Here is a 17,584-nt window from a genome sequence, read left to right as displayed (position 1 = left end):
ACCTACCCTAAGGATTTAGGCCTCTATTCCGCAGGGGAACAAGGTCCGCCCATCAGCACTGTCTGTGCGTTCCCCCCTACATCCAGCACTCGGCGGGATCCAAAGCAATACCAAATGCAGGACTCTGGATCACGGAATCCCGAGAGAGTGACTGTTTCAGGATCAAGGGGGGGTTGAACATCGGGTCACTAGGATCGATGTTTCCCCTTCACCCCACGGCATGGCTCATGGAGTCATTACGGGGAACAAACTCAGAGGGGCCGTCCGAGGTTGCACATTTAAATGATATTATTTTGACGGCCATATTTGATTTATGCAAATGTTGTTATTCAATCAAATGTTTCACAATCACATACATTCACACACACCAAACCATATCGCAGCAACTTGAATATCTAAAAAATGTCATCTAGAATTAAAGATATGTCCTAATAGTTATATTTTCTATGTTGTAAAAATGCACAAAACGGCCATTTCGAATATATGCAAATTAGGTATATTTCGGAAGCCTAGATTTTCCTAGACTTTTAGTATGTCAATCTAGGCACCTCCCCGGAATGTGCTGTGAAGAAATTATTTCTGTTGCAATTTGTGATGGGTCAAACCATAAATTGACTGGACTATGAACTCAAGCTTGTTGTAATGAAACAGTATCTCGTAATATTACTAATAATAGTTGTTATTTCATTCCCCATCTAAAGTACACATCAGAAAGCAATTTGTTGTGTTAATATGTCATTGTTCTCATTAAAGAATAATCCAGGGAAATTACATTTTCGAAACTGTAAAAAGACTAGATGACACAATTCACTGCAAAATTCAATTTTCACTGTAAACTGTAAAAACGTTTTTTTTTTTTCCTTGTAAATTGTAAAAAGCCATTTTTATTTAACGTAAAACTGTACCAGCTACCCACTTGCCCCCGTCTATATATGTATAACACAACTAAAATTATTTCCGCAAACCTGCTGTGGGAATACTTGGGTATAAAAATGCAGTTTTATTAGTCTAAATATTGCCCTCGCTGTTGAAAAAGGGAAAGTCTGAGAATGATGAAAACTACTGTTCGCTGCCGAGAACTTTTTATGTCATTAGAACACAGAAAGTCCAAGAAAATTGTTTGCAGCCTAAATCGGACATGTATGATTAAAACTAAAATGATTTTACAATTATATATACATCCATCTGCTCATTTGCAGAATATTTTATACTGATATTCCTGTGTTGTCAAGGAGTCTGAGAACTTTGCACCTTAAAACAGATACGTATGACTGAACTAAAATTATCATAAGACCTAATATATGAGAGTGTTTTTCAGGACTGTGAATTGTACTTCCGCTGGAGTATTACTAGTAAAAAAGAATCCTTCCCCACTGAGCACTGCGTAATGTTAAAGCATTGAAAGTTTTGTCAGTGCAAAAGTATGCTAATAAAAAGGTTTAAATTAAATTAGTGAAAGAATAAAACAAATCGTTAATTCCTTTAGAGGCCAATTTAATCCAATTGTACATGCGCCAGTAATTTTAAGGTTGAAGATGTTATCTTTCTAAATTGCCTGATACTTTTTCTATGAAATGATGTTTTTATGAAATTACTGTTAAGTTTGTCAACTGCATTTGTATCGGGAATCCATTTACTCCAGAAGGAATTTGAAAGTTCTGTAAATTTAGATGGTAGAGTTAGTTCAAATTGGGCCTCACACAAACTTTTTCTAATTTTTGTAACCGTTAAAAAAAATCTCTCCATTTTTTGGAAGATCTTCGGACAAGAAACAAATTTGTTTAGCCAAAGGAAACTACATATTCCGACACTAGAGGGTGTGAAATACCAGACAGCTTCCGGGAAAATATTTGTTCAAGAGTAAAATGATTTAACAACAAAACAATCTGTGTTTCTATGCTTGGATAGAAAATGGTCTTTTATTGAGTATTATGCTGACATTCTGTTTAATTAAAAATAAAATATTTATACCACATGAAAAGCAAATTGTTTTCCAACAACACGATGTTCTTTAAGTTGTCAGTAAAGTGACATAACAATTGTCATTTTGTTGTGTTAAAAAAAACTAAAAAAATAAAATAAAAATAAAATAAAAAAAACATTTGAAAATAAATGGCATTTTAAATACAAGCCCAGCAACTAAAATTAGACTGGGCTCCATGGTGTAAAACCTTGTTTCATAAAATGTATATTCCTGACTTGTTGGCTTGTTTACAGTGAGTGCAAAAAAGCATTTAATATGCACTAGGTGGCAGTACACTGTCAGGTTAAAGAAACACACACAAAATAGCAGCTGATCTGCAATTGCTGGCAAGGTTGGACTTTGATTGGTTCAATCACTAATTGACAATCATATTCTATGTTATGTATGATCACCACATGCAGAATTTAAGCCGACCAATTGGCTGCTTGCGACTTAGTGTACAACATTTACATAAATCTGAATGGGTAATAAGATATTGTACATACATTTAATAATTATTTGCTGGTTTTTAATTTCGTTAACAAGTGAAATTCGCTAAATTAATTCCACATGAATTTGTAGAATAACAATGAACTCATTGTTTTTGTGCCAAGTTTGTAAAACCCAGTGAAATTGATCAGAACATCATAGTGAAATTAAGTGCCAGTGAAAATAAGTGGTTTTACAGTATTACTGACATCCCAGCTAAGCATTAGTGAAACACTGCATAAATTACTGGCCTAAGTGGCATGGCAAGCAGTAATACTTCAATAACCATTGGTCTAGCACCTTTCTCAGGCTTCAGTAAAGAGCTTGACTCACTGAGAATGAAAAACGTATTTGAAGATGTGGACTCTCTTACATGGTTTACCGTAATAGCAAAATATTGGGGGTTAGAACTTATTTAATCATGACAAGCAGCCTATCGGCTGAGATAGCTCCGCTGTTAGAAATGCACATTTCAATTAAAGAACTGAAGACATCATCAGAAAATGAACAATATGTATAGTATCAAAGCAATCGGACTTACAGTTTTTAACAAGAAGTCGAAAATATCACTTTCTACCAAAAATGACTAAAATATTCACCAAAATTAGAGAATTGAAGATATCATCACGAAAAGAACAAATCTGAGAAAGGTCTACATGTAGTATCTATATATGTAATATCAAAGCAATTGAACTTTTGGTTTTTAACAAGAAGTCGAAAATATCACTTTTTACCAAATATGACAAAAATATTCACCAAAATTATAGAATCCAAGATATCATCACGAAATGAACAAATCTAAGAAAGGTCTACATGTAGTATCTAAATATGTAATATCAAAGCAATTGAACTATTGGTTTTTAACAAGAAGTCGAAAATATCACTTTTTACCAAAAATTACAAAAATATTCACGAAAATTAGAGAATTGAAGACATCATCACAAAATGAACAAATCTGAGAGAGGTCCACATGTAGTACCTATATATGTAATATCAAAGCAATCGGACTTGTGGTTTTTAACAAGAAGTCGAAAATATCACTTTTTACCAAAAATTACAAAAATATTCACCAAAATTAGAGAATTGAAGATATCATTACAAAATGAACAAATCTGAGAGAGGTCCACATGTAGTACCTATATATGTAATATCAAAGCAATTGCACTTGCGGTTTTTAACAAGAAGTCGAAAATATCACTTTTTACCAAAAATGACAAAAATATTCACCAAAATTAGAGAATTGAAGATATCAACATGAAATGAACAAACCTAAGAGAGGTCTACCCAAGGTACATATACACCAAGTATCAAAGCATTCAGGCTTGTAGTTTTCAAGAAGAAGTCGAAAAAGTAAAACATTGACACGGACGACGGACGACGACGACGACGACAAACAATCACTCATATGATAAGCTCCGCTCGACAAAGTCGACAGCGGAGCTAAAAAGTTCATTGCAAGTTCATCAACGAAGCCAAACAATAAATAATGAATGAACAAACAAACAAACAATGACGATTCTGTATTTGTTAATAGCCACTGTGGTCAGATGTAATACTTGAGCCAGATTTATGTCCGGTTGTGTTCAAAATGGTTCCCATAGCAATGTATATCACACATGTAAAATACAATGTTCGTTTCCGAAAAATACGAATATGGTGCTGAGCCACGATGAAGACCATTTTTTAGTAGGTGCATCTTCAAAATACTGGTAGCCTAACATTGGCCATTAGGTACTATGAGACACTTCTGATGTCTGTCAACAAAAGTATTTTACATGCGTGGGCCTATATAAAAGTACAGTGCTTTAAAAATGCTTGATACAGTTTTCTGAAACCAAGAAGCTTTTTTTAGAATTCCTTGCTTTGTGATTCATAAGGCATGGTAATACTTGTGGACATCTGCATTATAATTTTGAACCTTAACTTTTTCACCACCAGTTCCCTCTTTTCATCACAAATTCACAAAATAGTCCTGTTTATAGTCTGCATCTTCCTTTATAAAAATTAGAACAATAATAGTCAAATTGTTTGAGTAAAATTGGAAAATTGAATCAAATTTTGAAAGTTAGCTCTAAAATTAGGGTTCATTTCCAGAAATATTGAAGAGCATGAGGGAAAAAGTGCAGAAAATTTTGGGGGAGAAAATCTGGTGGTGAAAAAGATTAATTTTTATGTTTTTCTCATTATGTCAGGTAGAAAATTTGAGATCAATGCTGAATACCAACATTCATAGTTTAACGATAAAAAGCAATGACCCCTAAGCCAACAACAATAAACAATGACAGTGGGAAAATTTCATGAAGCATAACAGAAACCCTCTAAACCACATAAAGAAAATAAACGACAATTCCACAAATCATAACAGCAGTGGAAAGTCCCTATCATCGGGGGCGGACATCCGGGCATTTTCACTGCCTGGCAACCTGCGGCGGTGAAAACAAAGGCCCAAAACTCGCAGAAAACGGTACTTTGGGATAACTGTTGAGACTCCTCTGAACAGTGTAACAAGATTAGCCCTACGTGTGTAACATATATATTAAAGTTTGGTTGTTTGGGATTACTTCAAAGTTGAGTTTGTGTTGTTTTTTCGAATTTTCACCGACTCGACCGGCGTTCCACAGCAGCGCGCACAGAGCCCATAGAAATGCATGTACAGTGGTGCGTGTCGTAGCAACGTGGAACGTCTTGTGACGTAGCTCCGCCCCCGAGGATAAGCAGATACCAGTACAGGTAATTCACTGCATCATTATAGTAGAATTAACCCCCTAAGCTTATTAAAAAAATTAAATAGTGGAAAATTCCATACATCATCATGACATTACTTGGGAACATGGCAGTACAAAAGCAAAATAAAAATCTTTAAAAAAACACAACAATTAGAGTAACTTTCCACTGAGTTCATTTAAAATGTATCAAATAAATGTGCGATGAACATATCTAATGAAAATATACTTTCTGGTTTTTGACAGGCTTTGCTGCATAAGCAAATGTTTTCTTTTGTTTTTTTGTTTAAAAAAAAAAAAAAAAGCTCAAATTTGGCATTATTTAGTTAAATAAAACTTTACAAGCAGTAATACAAGGATTAATACAGTAAATGTTATTATGTAAAAAAATTTATGTTTGCTTTCCAAAAAACAAAATATACCATGTCCCTTTATTTCAATTCGAGACAAATTGCTAGCCGGTAGAAGACTTCAATAGTTCTTTTGTTTCTCATCTACAAACTTAAAGACATGATTATTTCAATATAAATTAAGTACATCTCTTCATCAAAGGTAATACTACCTGGGTAGATTTTAAAGGGACACACAAACTTTTCTCAATATACACCATCTGGGGTCGATGAGACAATTCTGGGAAGACTGAAAACAAATGTCATCTTTAAGTTTAAAAGATTTATGTACATGCTTGTAGCTAATACAAGTGATAAATAGAAAAGGCACTTTAAGTAAACTGTACAAGTCTTTTATTTATAAGTCTTCAATTTTCCAGTAAGTATTGACGTGTTCTTTTTTGCCGTTTAGTAATTTGGCGGGAAAGCAGTAAACTATGCACAAACTGAAATTTCACTAAAGATGAAAAAAAAGAAAGCTTTGTGTCAGACACATTGCAATACACAGATAATGCTGTTTTTTTTTTTCAATCATCAACCAATTTAAGTACACTGTATATTTAGCTTATTACAAATATGACTCAATATCGTAAAATCTTGGTTTCGCTGCAAGTTTTTGGGGATGTGCATCCAGGGTCTTGCTCTTTGGGATGTTGCGTTTCTCACTTGATGTGATCACTTGACGCTTATTGTCAATTGCAGTTCTGTTATCTTTTGGAGCGATACCGAGATGTTTACTGAGTAAACCAATTTCATCAGCAGATTTCTTTGAACCACAATCTGTAAATAAATCGCCAGCACTTTTTTGATGCCGTAACCATGACTTCATTGTCAGGTTTTCTAATTGTTTACTTTCCAGCCCAAATGGCTTAAGCCTTTCAAAGGCACTTGTTTTACGTTCTTTTTCGTGAGTTCCATTCACGCACACTGATAACATAGTCTCGTAATCCTTTAGATCTTTGCCACCACCCAAAGTATGTCTTCTCCGAGAAGCTGTCCGATTCTCATTCCAATCTATTTTCTGATCTTTCTTTTTCCTAAATAGCTCCTTTTCATTTTGATTGAAACCTTGTTGCTTCGTGTTACCTGTTGTCACTTCAGTTTTGCCACACGTATTGGCAACTGGAGCGGTAGATAAGCCTTCTTTTTTTTGTAATGTCAAAACAACTTCAATTCGGCTAACTTTCTTAGAAGGAGATGGTGATCTCTCACTTGGTGAGGTTGAACTTTCAATTACTAGTTTGTTCACCGTTTGCTCTGTTGGTGTCAAAAGCTGGCTATTGCTGGTGCTACCAACAGGTTGAGTTTTTCTTCTTGCTTTTGAAAAGGTGGACTGTTGAACCACAGATTTTTCTTTTTCATTCTCACTTCTAGTAGGAATACTCCCAGTGTTCGCCAATGTTGTTGGACGTGGTCTCCTTCCCCTGACATTTTCACCTGACTTCCCACGTTTGAATTCTTTCTGTGATGGCCTGTCATTATGCATTAGTTTAGCAGAATCTGGTAATGCTGCATCATCTAAAGAACTCCTAGAATCAGTTTTTTTCACAGTTACAGCATCGAGATGCTGACCTAAATTTGGATCGGTATTGGAAGTCCTTAGACGCCTGTGTTTATTAACAGGCAGCGTTTGCTCTGTTGGTGATAGTAAATGTTCAAGTTGTGCCTCTTTTTCAGGCTCATTTTCTGCACTGAGCAACAATTTCAGCCTTTGATCAAAGGTTTCTGTCATACTGGTTACTAGATCACTTTCAGTATCAGAATCTGGAGAAAAGAAATTATCTGAATCCAGTCGGCTGCCGGGCGTGTCCGGTGTTTTTATATCACCTGTTACAAAGTTTGTTGAGGACGAGGTCGTTGTTGAGTAATCAGAAGTAACTGAAGACACCTCAGTCTTGGTGTGTTTTTCTTTTTCATAATCTTGTGAGTGCAATCTCACTATTTCGTTGGAAACGGCAGATACCTTCAACGCAAAATCATCATTGTCCAGCTTGTCCTCATTCTCCAAATCTTTCAAAGCTAACTCGTATTGTTTTTCAATTCTCTCTTTGTCTTTCCTCCTATCAATAGTTAGGTCTTCGATTTTTCCATTTGAGGATGTGTTGGATTTCTGCGAGATGACACTCAACTCAGACTCTGTAGAAAGTTTTCGCATGGCAGTAGATGAAGATTTATGTGGTAAATATTGGTTTCTTTGAAAGGCTTGTTTTGACGCTCGAATGTAACTCTTCGCTTTTTCACTAGCCTCTTGATCTGATGACCCTAACCCTTCGCTCTCTGTTGTTGATTTTACTTCCAATGAGCTCTGAGACCCTGTCTTCATTGAAGACGAACTCGATTTACGTTCATGAACTTCAATCTTTTTCTCATGAGTCTCCACCTCACGTATTCTCTCCTCTGATTGTTTTGTCTCACTGTTAACCGTACTCTCAGCCTCGCTCTGTTTAATATGGGACATTCCTTGCCGTTTCATGCGGACTGAGATTTCATAGTCAATATTCCTTTCACTAAAGCCAAAATCCTCATCATCTGGAGTTGTCGGGGCAGTAACGATCGACTTCTTCGTTCTTCTACTATGTTTACGCTCTTTTGGATCACCTGTGGATAAATACAAGAACCAAGGTTAGTGAATTTTATTTGCAAACCCAGCAAAAAATACACACAGCCTGAATTAAACAGAAGAATTTAGTAGTTGTATGAGGTAAAGGACAGTCAGTGGTCGACATGCCACACTTGTTTGAGCAAGATTTGCATTGATAAACAGCGATATTCCTTCAGTGGCAAGCATGAATGCAGGTTTTGATTCAATATGCACTAAATACGTCGTCGACTCCTTAGAGTTCTTCAAGGCATTCCCATCATAAATGACTGAGGTAAACCTTGGTAGCGTCTCGTTTTTGTGCATGTTGATTCGAGCAATAATCAATGTTGGCATATTTTTTTAATGTCTGAAAATGTGGCACAATGACCACCATCCTTTAACCTTTTCACCACCAGTTCCTTCTTTTCATCACAAATTTACAAAATCTTCTCGTTATAGTCTGCACTTTCCTTTTTGAGTACAAATTGAAAATTATTCAACTTTTGTCTGTTAGTTCCAAAATTAAGGTCTGTTTCCGGAAATATTAAAGAATATCAGAAAAAAAAGTGCCAAAAAATTTGGTCAAGAAAGTCCGACGGTGAAAAGGTTAACCGTTAACCAAGACTTATACCTGTATTTTCTCTATTAAAAGCGCATTTTCAATAGAAGCACACATAAGCGCACACTTTGGTCATTTACGTTAGCGCATACGTTACCAATAATGATAATGCATTAATGTTTATTTTTACTACAAGGAAGATTTTACTACAAGTTAGCTGAAATTAAACTTAAATTTCATCTTTTATAGTAAGTTCAATGTGGAGTGACTGAAACAAAAGATTAGTAAGCTACCACTAGAACGCACTAGCAAGCAAGCAAGCATAATTACTGACACTGTTGACGCTTACGTGTTTCCTCCTTAACTTTCAACAATAACAAATCCATATTAGATGAGGGAGCGGCCTCGGTAGATCCATCGATTGGTACTTCCAGCTTATCAGCATCTTCAGAACTAAAGAACCAGTCACACTGTGAAACAATTGACATTATGTAAGATTTGGTTGCAGTCTCTAGTCTCAAAAGACTAGGTAAAAAATGTTTGAATGGGGAAAGGTGATATTTTCTACATTAAAGAGTACATTCCTGCAACATTATACATTTTTTTGAATGCACATACTGTAAAATACTTTATTTTAGCTGGAATTAATTTTCGCTGAAAAGACTTTTTGGGTGTTTGTATGGAATTTATTTTCACTGATTTTTGTCAAGTTGAATGTGAAATATATATGAAAAATAATATTTTTTTCCACAGTTACGAATAGAATAGTCTGCCGGGCAGTGTTGCAACTAACATCACCGTTTTGGTAACAACAATGCTATATATCAAGCAGTAAAGGTTATTAATGTATGTGCAAGTAAATGTAACATAGATGCCTACAAACAACATACAAAAATCAACATGTTTGGTACAAAGCTGAAACAGTAAAGCATCATTTCATAAAAACTGCAAATTCCTGATGACCCTAAGCGTATTATCAACCCTCTGCCTCCTCTTAGAAAATTAACGTAGAAATGTTCATGGTAGCTTATCAAGTACTGTAAAATGTTTCATTTTAGCTTGAATTCAAATCATCCCAGTGAAAATAATGTAATTAAATTCCAAGCTATAATAAAGTATTTTACAGTATTGTGTCAATAAACGAAATAATATGATTACAGACAGTGACACAAATACAGTGATCAAAGAAGGATAAAAGCTTGATAATAAATGTTGAAATCACTCTGTACTCACATGCATAATTATACTCTCTACAATACGACACTGATCTGACATATCCGTCACCATTATCACCATGTTCTCTTCAGCTGGTCTGACTAATGTGGGTCCAAACACAATAGCTAGATTCCGAGCTTCCATCTATTACAAAAAACAAACACACCTCCATATGATTAAATTCATTAACACGTGTCACAACGACCATCGTGAATTTGCTACAAAGGCAAAGATTATTTTTACTGAGATAAAATGTCACCATTCGATATTTTAAGTTTGTTTTTCAAAATCTATGACAACGGCAAAAATTCTACCTTGTTAGCATGACAGTTATCTGCTATGTTCTTTAAATGTTTTGCTAAAAATCTCAGTGTCTCAAAGTGATGATCTGGAAGCTGATGAACCTGCAGTGTGGAGAGAACAAATGTCAAACAAACAAACATCTAATAAAGTTCCATAACCTAGCAGCAGCAGCAGATAGTATGAAATGGCGAAGGTAACTATGGGCCAATACCGATACTACATATTTCTAGTTATCCGAAACGTGTGAATATTATATAATTGTTGTTCAGAATAAATCAGTAAAGTCACATATTGCACATCAGTTTTTAATTTATAGAATATTTACACTTCTAGTATGTACTTACATACATGAGGTTAGTCTATGGTCGAAATAAGTCTTAATTTGACGATCACGTAATCATGTGTCAATAAATGCAATTTTTAGTGTTCTTCTAACAGAGCAAACACAGTATGTTAATTGAAAGTACTCACCAGTCTTCTTAGTTCACTCATTCTTTCCGTGGGTTCTTCTTTCCGGTTTGCTTCAATGAACAAACCATACAGATCTGAAATACAGTACATAGAAATTTTAGTATAATTATCTTATTATTATTGTAACACCAACATAAACTACACATATTGACGACACTAACTTAACGGCATGGGGCGGCTAATAAAGTTTATTTGCTTTGCTAATGTTGAAATACAAACGCAAATACAAAGATGACATGAATACGCATAAAAGAAGAAATGATGTTAAGTAACACAGCAATGGCTGGCACACATACCATGCTGAATATAGTTTGTGACAAATTGAAAATAAGTGAATACTGAAACTGAAGAAAGAGGTGTATCAATATATCAAGGCACTGACCGCTTGGCACGATTGGTTCTGGTAACTTCCTGAAAAACGACTTCAGTAAGCTGCCAACCACATTGACATCCTTCCATTTCTGGAAACAACAGATATGAAATATCACAAATATTAAAACACAATAGCATTATATTAGGCTGTATGATATAACAAATCAGGCGATAAACACTGAACAACTAATCAATTTAAACTAAAAACTATAAATAATTTAACTCTAATGATGTGTTAAAGTCAAATTGACCAGCGCCCTCAGAGGTGACTTATGATGATTTTGCATGGTCACCATTGAGGGCGCTAAATAAATTATGCGTGTCATGAGTGAACCATGGTTACCTTGTCTTCCAGATTGATATCCTCCATGCCTTTATCACACTCTTCTTGTAAATGTGTAACACCACTTGTATTGCCGGGTACTCGGTAGATACCGGTGAAATCTAATCCTATACTTTCCACTATTGTACAACACACTTCTACCACGTAGGGTACAAACTGGAATGGAAAAAATTCAATCAAGAATACATCATTTTGTAGCGGTGATATGTTGTGACATCATAGTTAATGGCATCAATGTAGGATAACAATGGTTTAATTATTGGAAAACAGCAACAATCAACTTCCCTATTTGCAAACAGTCACGAAAATTGAATAAATTGTATTCTTAGCACTTTGACAACCATAGAAACCATTAAGTATGCAGTAAAATGTTCTAGTAACAGAGAGTGGATTGTTACTTACCTCATTATTAGGAGAAGGTGGGCATGCTTCCAATACAACATTAAATGTACCATTCACATTACCATCAACTACAGGGGAACCAGGACCAAATTTCTTACTGATCCTACTGATTTTACCCTTCCAATTATGCGGTTTACTTTTACCTTCTTTTGGTGTTGATTCATCTGCAAAACAAAGACGAGTGAATTCTTTGCATGTTTGTATGGCTATGTTCATGAGCTTATACTATCAACACTACAAACCCATTCTGTTGACTTTCATAAATGAGTGCAGTGCATAACATCGTCATTTGAAAATGTTCCATGTTATTCTATTGGGTAATAGAAACTTCTTCTTTCAGTTTTAATTGTGAAAGATGGGTCAAGAGTCTGGTATTAATAGTATATCTCTCACTGTCTCATTTTATAGCTAAATTTACCTGCATCACAGACATGATCACTGGTAGCATAGTGGTAGATGAAAAAGGGTTGACCCCTACCCTGGGCATGTGTGCCACAGACCGAATGGAAAGGCTAAATCCAATGGCAGAGATTCGACCACTAACAAATGTGACTTAGGGGTAGCCTCGGTTAAGCTCTGCAGTTGCTCGTCTTTGACCAAGCCTGGTTGATGGCAGGATACCAATTAAATTGCCATAAAGTCATTACGAGAGGAAGATGGTTTCACAAAAACCCTGTTTTCTGAGTTCGTCCACTAATAATTATTCAATATTTCTCATAATAGCGGTTTCTCTCAAATTTGTTTTACTCACCCTTTTCTTTGTGCTCTTTTAATGATTTCCTGCCATGCGGTCCAGGTGAGGCACTTCTCAGTGTAAATTTCCTTCGATGACTACCAGGTGATAGTGGGTGTTTATTACTTGGCTGATTTGGCACACTGGAGATGCATATCAAGATAAAGAAAAATCAATTTTAAAGTATATCTACAAATTCTTGAGCATAAAAACGAGTCTCCTTGTTAACTGAAGATTAAATACTTTTGCACCAATAATTTGAATTATTTTTCAATCACCTACACAAACATATTGAACATTACAGTACATATACCTTTAATTTGTAGTACTAGTAATACTCTACACTACAGCGCCACCTTGTGGTGAAAATACAGCAACCTTATTTCTAAATAATGTGTGTATTTTGTACTTTGCAGCCAATTCGCAGGAAAGATCCACTTATAATGCAAGTCTATGTCACGTTAGTTTGGCAACGGTTACAGCATTGTATCGTTTATAATGTAAATATTAACATAAATGAAAGCCACATGATATCACTGGTACAAGGGTTCACATGAGAAACATCAGACAGATGTATACAGTCTGTGTATTATTAAAGACTTACCCAAGTAAATTTTCTTGCTGAGCTGTCTTCCTAACAATCAGAGCTTCCCTAGCAACCCCAGCATCCTGTAAGCATTAACACCACTTATTTGTATTTCATCATCTCTATATGCATTTATTTGAAAAGTGCTTCGTAACAGTTGATTTTCTGTTAATGTGTGAAAGGCACGGGCCAAGTGACTACTGCCAAAACCAAACAATTTGATTTTGCAATTGAATTCCTTTTTTTTTTTATAGTTTGATGTTGAAATGTCCATCTTTCAGAGTAGAATACAACATTGAGAAATCTTTACTTCATCAAAATTGAATATCATCAAATGTGTATAGCACATTATTAAGCATGGAAATATCTGAAAAATACTTTCGTGTTTGCCGAATCTGACAAAATATTTAGATGCCACTACGATGATATGACCTTTGTTTGTCTAGCTTTTATGTTCAACTTCACGCATAACATGTGAACGAGGAAAAAGTCTAGTGTAGGAGGAAAAATTTATAGCTTCATTTTGGCTGGAATGTAATTTGGTTGACACCGATCATTCATTTTCACAAATTGTTAATAAATTAATGCTACCACAGGAATAATAAATGTCTTCACTACAGGATTTCAGTTTCTTCTCATTTTAATTACCCCATCAATGAAATGTTCTGAGTAAATCAGCAAGTGTTTTAATCACTTTTTGAGACATACTAACTGTTAAACTCTTTAGTAAAACAACATTTATGACACATAGCAAAGTCTAAGTCAAAGTCTATTGAAATAAAAATTACAACCATGACAGAAAATTAACTATGATTTTCTGAGTGCAAGGTATCACAATATATAAGTATGGGCACGTACACACTGTAAGTAATACACCCTGTATCCTTAGGTACATGTATACGTGATTCCAACAAATAAAACACGTTATGTAAATAGTGGTTTACTTACATCGGCATCAGGATTATTATTAGCTTGAATTACTGATATCCAATCTAACATTGCTTTAGTATCGGGCGCCTACAAACAAATATCAAAACATAAATACAAATTGATGATAAACTGAACTCTTCTTTTATTTTTCCAATAATCTTATATTCGTATCAAAACTGCAACATACTGTAAAATACTTTATTTTAGCTGGAATTAATTTTCACTGAAAAAAACCCTTTGGGTGTTTTTTATGGAATTTATTTTTACTAATGTTTGGTGAGTTGAATGTAAAATATAGGAAAAAAGATATACTCGCTGGATTTTATTTTCACTGTATTATTCCTTCAGCGAAAATTAATTCCAAGTGAAAATAAAGTATTTTACAGTAAATGAACGAGTACATACCTGCAGTAAATACTCAGAACCGCTGTAAGTACATAACCTAAAGACGTTTTTCTTTTTTGTATAGTCATATGCAATGTCCACAATCGCTGATTTTATACTGATTGGGTGTTCTTCCATTGATGTGGGACTCTGTGGAATAAAGTCAGCTACAGTGTGTTAGCTTTGCTGAACTACGGATAATGAAATCATAATCATAGGTTTCAGGTGCATGTGCATTGTCAGCGATTTGCAGGTTAGTCACATCAAATAACTTCACTAGCTCATTCATACACAAATTCACACCAAAAAACGGCAATTTATTTTTCAACATTTAGCAGTATTGGTTGTGTGTTTACAGCAAATAAATGCTTAGAGTTTTATTTTATTTAAGGATCACATGTGACAATTGCTAGAAACAAATATGGTGGATATAGTCTAGTTCTGTTGACATACTTGAAAAAAAAATTTTGAGTGACACAAACAAAAAAAATGCTTTTTTTTTGGACAGAGACTACATGTGTACACATGAGCAATACTGCAACACGGTATACATTGGGATAAAATGTGACCATGCTTAGGGAGGTCATATATTGCGACCATTGCCTCACTCTCTAGACACATTTAGGGGCATGCACATATTAACTCTCCACATGGACAACATTGCATATCAAATGTTCAGTAATCACTCACAGATCTCTAAAATCAACACCGGGGCAAGTTTAATGTTCACTATAAACAACATGTCAGGGAGGAATGCATCTAGATGACAGTGAACCATGCAAGAGAGAGAAAAACAATGACGACAGTTGATTTGTACAAAACTCAGTGCAAGGCACTTCTAACAGACATTTACGAATAGTTACAAGGATAATGTTAGGTGTATGTGATAAAGGAAACTGAAGTGTTACCAACTAAGATGAAAACAAGAAAAACACGGCAAGTTCACACAACTTACCATGGCACTTACATCTTTCTTTTCCTTTGATAAGTACAACACATGTGCCTTGAGTACACCATAAACTGGTTTCCAGGATCTATCACTGGCTCGCTGTAAATACAAAAACATCAGAAAACATGGTTAAAGTGTGTACAATCACACATCATTATTCAGGCATGTCTTGTGTTGCATTTCAGGAAACAGATAATAAAGCACAGGAGAAATCATGGGTGAAAACGAGTGAATGGGTAGTAAGACATAATGTACATGAATTGTATATTACATGCAAAATAAATGACAATGTTATGGAAAGAAAATGCCACAAAAACAGTGTCATGACCATGAACATGACTATGTCTAACATATCCATAGCTACACTGTATACAGGGAAAATGTCACCATGACGTCACCATGACTGTCACCATGACGTCAACATTTTGGTGATTTATTGCAAAAAGATCACTCATTTTATAACTCTAGACGGTTATGATGGACATGTCAATCGACCCTACTGCAAATCCTGCCTCCAATCTAGTGCAGGATATTCAAATATTAAATTCGCTTTTATCATGCTGAAGCTATTGCTTACTACCGGTAATTTGTGTTCCAAGCCTTGCTTTCAGGCCCACTGCAACGTTACGTTATGCAAGATTCACGGCTGATACTTTTCGTCAAGCGAGTTTTGGAACAGGAATAATACGCAATTTCTATGGCATGATAAAAGTGATTTATACAAGCTTGCCAACATGTCAGGAAATAGACAATAACTGTCTACTTTACCTTGCCATCTTTAGCTTCTACTTTGCAATACAATTGGCCCTCTCTGGCAATATCATAGAGTCTCGATGGTGATGCAGAATCTTGGGACTTCTCGGACGCTTCCACTATCCTTGGCGTGCCTTCACCGAAGAAAGACTTCAGTTTCTTGATACTTGGATTGCGTTTATTTGGAGTTTTCCTGGCAAAAAAACAAATTTGGTTATAATTGGCATGTGAGCATAAATCTAGAAGGACATACATGTCATCAGTATTAACGAATCAATTATCACACATATTGTGATGTCATTGGTAATAACAAATCAAATATCACACATATTGTGATGTCATTGGTAATAACAAATCAAATATCACACATATTGTGATGTCATCGGTAATAACAAATCAAATATCACACATATTGTGATGTCATTGGTAATGACGAATCAAATATCACACATATTGTGATGTCATCAGTAATAATGAATCAAATATCACACATATTGTGATGTCATCGGTAATAACAAATCAAATATCAGATATATTGTGATGTCATCGGTAATAACAAATCAAATATCACACATATTGTGATGTCATCAGTAATAAATCAAATATCACACATATTGTGATGTCATCGGTAATAACGAATCAAATATCACACATATTGTGAAGTCATCGGTAATAACGAATCAAATATCACATATATTGTGATGTCATTGGTAATAACGAATCAATTATCACACATATTGTGATGTCATTGGTAATAACGAATCAAATATCACACATATTGTGAAGTCATCGGTAATAACGAATCAAATATCACATATATTGTGATGTCATTGGTAATAACAAATCAAATATCACACATATTGTGAAGTCATCGGTAATAACAAATCAAATATCACACATATTGTGAAGTCATCGGTAATGACGAATCAAATATCACACATATTGTGATGTCATCAGTAATAATGAATCAAATATCACACATATTGTGATGTCATCGGTAATAACAAATCAAATATCAGATATATTGTGATGTCATCGGTAATAACAAATCAAATATCACACATATTGTGATGTCATCAGTAATAAATCAAATATCACACATATTGTGATGTCATCGGTAATAACGAATCAAATATCACACATATTGTGAAGTCATCGGTAATAACGAATCAAATATCACATATATTGTGATGTCATTGGTAATAACGAATCAATTATCACACATATTGTGATGTCATTGGTAATAACGAATCAAATATCACACATATTGTGAAGTCATCGGTAATAACGTATCAAATATCACATATATTGTGATGTCATTGGTAATAACAAATCAAATATCACACATATTGTGAAGTCGTCGGTAATAACAAATCAAATATCACACATATTGTGAAGTCATCGGTAATAACAAATCAAATATCACACATATTGTGAAG

The 17,584-nt window shown here is 34.7% G+C and overlaps 1 protein-coding gene across 2 annotated transcripts in view; it reads right to left on the bottom strand.

Moving 5' to 3' along the window:
• Positions 1-1,891: 1,891 nt before the first annotated feature.
• The window catches only part of LOC102803527 (rho GTPase-activating protein 23-like), an 80,993-nt gene continuing 65,300 nt past the window's right edge, over positions 1,892-17,584 (bottom strand). The window contains exons 6-19 of one of the 2 annotated variants that reach the window (XM_085501209.1): positions 16,161-16,338; positions 15,399-15,491; positions 14,465-14,593; positions 14,078-14,146; positions 13,148-13,212; positions 12,562-12,686; positions 11,811-11,974; positions 11,409-11,564; positions 11,076-11,154; positions 10,694-10,767; positions 10,234-10,323; positions 9,938-10,063; positions 9,054-9,174; positions 1,892-8,162 (exon numbers count right to left, since the gene is read on the bottom strand). In XM_085501209.1, coding sequence (XP_085357335.1) covers positions 6,133-8,162; positions 9,054-9,174; positions 9,938-10,063; positions 10,234-10,323; positions 10,694-10,767; positions 11,076-11,154; positions 11,409-11,564; positions 11,811-11,974; positions 12,562-12,686; positions 13,148-13,212; positions 14,078-14,146; positions 14,465-14,593; positions 15,399-15,491; positions 16,161-16,338 — 3,499 coding nt within the window. In that variant the 3' untranslated portion in view covers positions 1,892-6,132. The remainder of the gene's footprint in view (positions 8,163-9,053; positions 9,175-9,937; positions 10,064-10,233; positions 10,324-10,693; positions 10,768-11,075; positions 11,155-11,408; positions 11,565-11,810; positions 11,975-12,561; positions 12,687-13,147; positions 13,213-14,077; positions 14,147-14,464; positions 14,594-15,398; positions 15,492-16,160; positions 16,339-17,584) is intronic. The other variant, XM_085501210.1, reaches the window with a different exon arrangement.

Source organism: Saccoglossus kowalevskii, chromosome 7 (genome assembly GCF_978046115.1).
Source record: "Saccoglossus kowalevskii chromosome 7, keSacKowa6.1, whole genome shotgun sequence".
Taxonomy (NCBI): domain Eukaryota; kingdom Metazoa; phylum Hemichordata; class Enteropneusta; family Harrimaniidae; genus Saccoglossus; species Saccoglossus kowalevskii.
This window is presented reverse-complemented; position numbering and strand designations above follow the sequence as displayed.